This window comes from Sesamum indicum, linkage group LG12, assembly GCF_026168435.1.
Source record: "Sesamum indicum cultivar Baizhima isolate 11 linkage group LG12, ASM2616843v1, whole genome shotgun sequence".
Lineage (NCBI taxonomy): Eukaryota > Viridiplantae > Streptophyta > Magnoliopsida > Lamiales > Pedaliaceae > Sesamum > Sesamum indicum.
Genome location: NC_142668.1, coordinates 17,313,226 through 17,319,761, shown reverse-complemented (window position 1 = coordinate 17,319,761; position 6,536 = coordinate 17,313,226). Strand labels below are relative to the sequence as shown.

Below are 6,536 nucleotides of genomic sequence, written 5' to 3'. Positions count from 1 at the left end.
TCAGTCGTGAAGATTTTAGGCAGCCGCCTTCCTCCGCTGACTGAATTATTTATTTAAATGAATTAAACTTATAATTGAGTCAATAACATTTGAACAGATAAATATAGTTTTTATAATTTAAAGAATTTGTAAATTCATTAATTTAAAAATAATATTTTTTTTTATAATTGATACTAAACACTGTAGTTTTTGTTGCATGACCTCTTAAACAAAATCAATAATAAGTATGTATGTACATAAAAAAAAGAAAAATATGATGAAATAATGATAAGTATAATAAAATAAAAAAAATTATATGATATCTATTAATTGATGGACAAAACGAGTTTTAAAAACTGAGAAAGGTTTTTATATTAAATTACTTAAATTATAAAACCTAATTGATGTAAATTTTGAAAGATTTATAATAAAAAAATAATTCAAAATTTTACATAAATGGATGGATTAAAAAAAGTAAAAAATAATGATGACAAATAATAATTAATAAAAATTAATGTAATTAACTATTTATATTTATAGAACTAAATGTATGTGGTAAATGTATGTGGTAAATGACCGGCCCAGCCCAGTGGAAATTTTCTTATCGCTGTAAAATACAAAAACACACACTAAAACCATATAAAAAAAAAAAGGCCAAGAAAATCGCTCCATTTCAACGGCACATCAATTCTCAACATTTCAACAGCCGCGCCTTCCTCCGCTGACACCCACCAGTCGCCTTCCTCCGCTGACACCCACCATTCTCGAACCTCAGTTTCTTCTTTCTTTCAGTTCTTGATCAAAGCAAGTAGTATTTTTTTTTCGTTTTTAAGTTTCTTGATTTAGGGTTCTTGCTTTGTGAAATTAAATGTATCTTGTTTAAATGAATTTGTCTGCCCAATGGAAAACTTGGTACGATGACTACTTAAAGATCACGAATTCTTGAAGTACACGGTCTTACTCTGTTTTTTTTTTTTCTTTATGGTGTTGGTGAATTATTTCAAGGTTCTTGAAATTCAACTACTACATGGGTTCTCTAGTACGCCGTGGATTACTATTGCGGGGGACAAAGGTGCGGGACATAAATGCAAGGATGCCGGTGAAGATAGTTTTGTTGGTTCAGAACTTGCGAGGAGAATAGCCAAGACGGCTCCCATCATTGGAGGTTCTGAGGCCTCTTCCCTTTTGGTATGGTTGTTTTTTTGTTTGATTACTGTATTGATTTTGTTGTGATTTTTATTGCTACACTGGATAAAATGGTGAGAAAATGGTGGTGTTAGTTCCTAACATTCTATGTTGAAGTTGTACACGGGTTGGTAATTCTGGCATCAGCAACTCCCAAATAATAAAATTTTCAAGACATGACCGAGGAAATTGCTGGAACTACTTTTAAGGAACTTCCCTGAAAATTATTTCCAAGTCTCTTGACTATGTTTAACTGCTTCTCCTTTCAAGAAAAAAGTAAGTCAAGTTGGTGAATTGATCTTCATTTTCAAGAAAATGTGTTCTTGGGATAGTGTTCTTTTGGTGGAACTGTCCCTTGTATCCTTTCTTTGCTTTAAAATCATGTGCAAGGATGAGCTGCAGTCTTTCTTTCATGTCATTTTCAGAATGCGGGAATAAGCAATTGTAATTACAGGTAAGTTGCATATTTTGTTCTTGTATATGGTGCATCATGTATTTACTCTTGTTTGTTGAAAGATGTGTAGTGAAGAACTGTTAAGTTTATTCTCATTGTTTTCTTTGGTTCTTCGACAATTGCAGGCCATATTTGTTGCTGCATAAAGCTGCTGTTCTTTAGCAATCTCTCGTGAGACGTATTCCCTAAACATGCTATTCTAGCCTTTATAAGGACAAGAATTATTGGTTCTTCTTTCTCAGGCGTGTGTGCGTGCACGGGTGCATATATATAGATCTATATGTCTATATATGTTTTGTCAGTTTTTCTAATATACAGATTGTTTCTTTGTTTCAGTCTGGTCGAAAAGGAACAGTTTTGGATTTGGCGAAGTTTGTCGACAAGGGTCTCCAAATCAAGTTAACTGGTGGAAGACAAGGTCAGTTATGTGTAAATTTGATTGGTTTGGAAATTCAAGCCATGTCTTTGTTCAGTTGTGAACGGATTGGTTCTAATATTTCTGTTCAGAAACTGTTGTGCTTATGATTTGTCTTTTCTTCGTTTTATCTGGTCATTTTCCACTCTTAGTGACATTAATTTACCGTTGAAGTCCCTGATCCTCAGAATGCAATCAACAGCAGTGGCCTATTGGAATCTCAAACAATTTTGTTCCCCGGATTACTGCAATTAAATCCTCCTTAAGATTTCACTATTTACAGTTTAATTGTTGCTTTGTTTTGACTTATCATTTTCCAAAACGTCTGCAATGTGTTCTGCATGCATATATTTTCCCGTCCCTTTTCTTAAGTTTTGACTGATCAGTACGCTTGTGTTAATTGCAAGACTTTATCAAATTTCGATGAGTGTTCATGACATAGTCACTTTGTTTCTCCAAATCTGCCATGAGGATCTACAGGCTTTTGTTTGGATTGTCATCTTGGTGTGTTGGGTGATCTTCCTACCATTGAGATAGGAAAGAATGTGACTGCAGCAATAATATAAATGTATGCATTTTCTGTTTCAGAAAGTTCTTTACTTGAATTATATAATCTAAATGAATGCAAAAATGTAATGGAAGTGATTTTCTTGTTTTGGGAAAAGGTTATTTGCATTGATGTAAAAGAAGCTTTTCACAAAAGATTTTTTTGGAAATGATTTCTACCTGTGTCAGAGGTTAGTGATATTTTCAGTTTTCTGAAAATTGCTGCCAAATGATCCTTGGTTCACGTAGGACTTTGGTGCTGAAACCTTTTGGCTCCACTTATTAACACATGGAGCTATATGAGCAAGATGCTGATGTTGTCAATTGCACAATCTAGAGTAAGACTACTGCTTGAAGGTAATGGAAAGCCATGATTAGTGAATCTGTGTCTACTTGAGGAGCAGTATGTAACATTATGTTTACTGATCAATTTGCCTACTTCACCTCTTATTGCATATATGTGATCCACTGATGGCTAAGTGTCATCCGTCCATTCTCTCTTACTCTTATTTGAACTTGACTTTAAGTATCTTAATATTCTCTTGGGACTGTGATGAAACTTCCTAAGTATTTCACTCTTATATGTAATCCGCTGAAAGCTAAGTGCCATCATCCACTCTCCCTTACTCTTATTTTAACATGACTTCAAGTATTATAATATTCTCTTAGGACAGTGATATTTGAACTTCCTAGACCAATTAATGGACAGACAGAATATTTTCTCTCAAGTGCCATATAGAAAAGTATCTTGTTTATGCGGTATCTATTTTATGCCTTTAAATTAGAGCATGTCGCAATTATGTATCTGTGTTGTTTTCTTTTGTGCCTTCATGATTCTATCTTAATGCAAAGGATAGATGTCATACTATTTATAATCTCTTCAAGAAGTACTGTTGTTACTGGTAATCTAGCACGAATTCTTTTATATGCGAGTTTTATTGTTACTGGTCATAAATCATTTTTCAGTAATATGTATAATATGCATTTATTTGATTCTACAAGTGAAGCATGTCAGTTGGTATGTGTGATTCATTACTTGTCTTTTACAAGAGCGAGGGCCAGAGTTTGAATTTGATTTGCCAATTCTGTGCGAAGTAGATAACCTCATATCGATAAATATTGTGCGGGAATCAAAAGGTTAAGTAGGATTTAAATGCTCAGTTGAAACATATGTTGGCTGCTAAAGTATGCTATTTGACGACATTTTAGAACCTAATGATAGCCTACCTATCTTCATATTCCTCTATTCTAGTTTCTAACTCAAAAGTAACCAGTGCCCCTATTAATTCTTCTTTGTCAAATTTTTCTTCCATATTTTGAAATCAAGGTGGTTGAACCATTGATTTTACTTGTATAATTCAAACCCAATTGTATTGCTCTAATTTCTTTGAAAAGTCACAAAATCACCATTCTCGTTTGGAAAGAAAATAATTATGGGTTTTGAGGCTGCTCAAAATGTGAAGGGTGCGAGGTTGGAGTTGAGACCTAAATTGGAGAATAAACCCTCCTCTTTTTTCGTAAATTTATTCTTGGTTCATTTATTGTGTTGGGTTCTCTTTTCATGCGCTTGCCTTAAAATTTTTTGTTCGTAATGCATTTGACATTCTTGTATGAATTTACAAAATTCATGTTGGTTCATGTTATTAACCTCTTGTTTTTGCAGGCGTATCATAGAAAAATGCGTTGAAAAATCTATATCATTCGATCATGAATTATTTTATTTGTGAACTTTGAAAATTAAATGCTATACTAAAATGCCTAACTGTTGTCTAGATGCCAATTTAAAATTTGTTTTTCAAGAGGACTTGGTAAATATTTTGTGAGTACTATATAATTTCATGAGTCGATAAATGGTTTTTGGGGAACACAGAGTTTTGCTAACTTAAATTGTGTTTGAAGAACCTTTAATATTACTGGAAATTGGTTTCCTTGTCAACTGTTCTTCTGTTATCAATTAATATTCTCAAAATCAGCTTTTATATTTTAATCAAAGATTTGTTTTTCTTGTCAAGTGTTTTATAATAAACTCTTTTTTTCAAAATCAGCTTGAACTTACAATAATGAAGAAAAATTAACAAAATATTTTGATTAGCAATAGATGAATTCGTTTAATTGTTTTTGGATAAATGCATGACAAGTCATATGTTTTGGACTTTAAGTGAAGTTTTTTTTGTTCAATTTTAATTTTATAAAAGTAATCGACTTTGAAACAGTTTTTGAAGTTTTTTTGGAACATTTTAAAAAGCATTTAGTTTACTATTTTTGGTCAAATTGCATTCATTGCCATATTTGTTCAGATTTTCAAGAAATACATTATTAACTTTTCTTTTGACAAATGATTATCGTGCTGAAATTTGTTAAGATGTGTTGAAAAATTTTTTAAGATATTTGACCAATAATTTAAAAAACGATAATGAGATTGGCATCTAGAACAGTTATGCAATTTATTATATGTATGTTATTTTTCAAAATTCACAAATGAACTAATTTGTGATTGTATGCTATAGAATTTCAAACAATACTTTGATACGCCTGCAAAGTTGAGATGTCGATGATATGAACAAATATGGTGTTTCTGTAAAATTTGTACAAGAATCTTAAATGTACGACAAACAAAAAGTTTTGATAAAGCAACATGGGAACAAAACCTAATATAATGAACAAACCGAGAATAAATCAAGAAAAATAAGGAGGGTTACTTCTTGTTTGCGTCTCAACTCCAACTCTCTTGCGCCTGTCATATTTAAAGCGGTCTCAGAATCCGTAATTGCATCGCTTCCAAATTAGAATGTTGAGTACATGAGTGTTTCATAGAAATTAGACACTTTTGGGTTTGAATTATACAAAGTAAATTGCAATGGTTTCAACCTTACTTGATTTCTAAGTATGGAAAAAATTGATAAAGAAGCAATTGATAAGGCCAAAGGTTGCTTTTTTGGCTAGAAAATGGTAGAGAGGAATATATGGATATATAGGTTATTATGTGGTTCTAGATGTTGTCGAAGATGCACTCTTCTTTTAGCAGCCAATATGTGACAATTGGGTGTTTAAATTAGTTCTTAGAGAGAAAATGTTATTTATATAAGTTGTTATTGTATGTCATTATGTTGCTCGTTTTTCTCTTTAATTGTTGATTCTGTACACATTTTCTTGTTTGTTTATTTTATTCTAACAACTTAATGCTGGTGAAGACAGCTTTCACGACGATCGGGTTCAAGTAATTTGGAGTATGAGTCTTTTGCACCAGAGTATCAACCCTCCTGGTTTCTCCAAGAATCGGCAGCCATCTATGTCAAGAGTCTATTGTAAATAAGAATTAAGTGTGTATGGTAGTACTTCGGCCTTCTTTGTATTGTGTCTCCAATAAGACCGCCTTGTTTTTTAGCCAAAGAAATAAAAGTTTTGATCCGAAACCAATTTCTAGTTGTATATTTATTACTTGATCAAAATCAACTCAACCATATACACAAGTAGGTACATCATTGAAGCTCAAATCAACTATTTTTTGAAAATTCTTTTCTTTTTTTTTCCTAATACTGCTTACAATTGGAACACCTTCGAACTCTATTCTCCATACAGAAAAAACACCACCAATCAAAAATAAATAAAAGAAAATAGAACTTTTGCAGTATACAATCATCATCAACAAACTAAAAAGAAAATAATAATATTAACAAACTCAATAGTAAAATAAAAATAATTAGTCAAAATTCTTTATTTTGGATTGTTTTAGTAAGAAGTTTCATTTAATAAAAGATTAACAATATAACTCAAAAAGAGCACAATATGAAAGTGTACCCCGTTAAAGGTACGAATGTTTTCTTACAATAGAAATAAACACTCAAAACATTCTCACTATTTTATATTTAATCATAAGTTACAATTATTAGATTCTCGAAATGATACATCCATTATATTATAGAAAAATTTATAATCTAAAAATATTAATCTAATATT

General features: G+C 31.5%; 1 protein-coding gene across 31 annotated transcripts; it reads left to right on the top strand.

The window, feature by feature from the left end:
* Positions 1 to 624: 624 nt before the first annotated feature.
* LOC148784928 (uncharacterized) lies at positions 625 to 5,996 on the top strand. 31 transcript variants are annotated; one of them, XR_016063279.1, is made up of 7 exons: positions 790 to 1,167; positions 1,590 to 1,618; positions 1,744 to 1,789; positions 1,955 to 2,036; positions 2,514 to 2,601; positions 2,829 to 2,936; positions 5,775 to 5,996. XR_016063279.1 is itself a non-coding variant. In XM_088876632.1 (3 exons), exons 1-3 carry the CDS (start codon positions 961 to 963, stop codon positions 5,798 to 5,800), a joined length of 315 nt encoding a protein of 104 aa, XP_088732758.1. In that variant the 5' UTR covers positions 790 to 960; the 3' UTR covers positions 5,801 to 5,996. The 31 variants fall into 31 exon arrangements, 2 of the variants coding, with proteins under 2 accessions (XP_088732758.1, XP_088732757.1); XR_016063280.1 differs by having other exon boundaries at positions 1,744 to 1,796; XR_016063276.1 differs by having other exon boundaries at positions 1,744 to 1,860.
* Positions 5,997 to 6,536: the final 540 nt, after the last annotated feature.

What these genes read in the sequence shown, in the direction of transcription:
- LOC148784928 (XM_088876631.1), top strand. Translation starts at nt 961, where the DNA reads ATGGTGTTGGTGAATTATTTCAAGGTTCTTGAAATTCAACTACTACAT. An exon ending in CTGAGGCCTCTTCCCTTTTG is followed by an intron (nt 1,168 to 1,954) that starts GTATGGTTGTTT and finishes TCTTTGTTTCAG; the next exon opens with TCTGGTCGAAAAGGAACAGT. An exon ending in GTTAACTGGTGGAAGACAAG is followed by an intron (nt 2,037 to 5,770) that starts GTCAGTTATGTG and finishes ATGCTGGTGAAG; the next exon opens with ACAGCTTTCACGACGATCGG.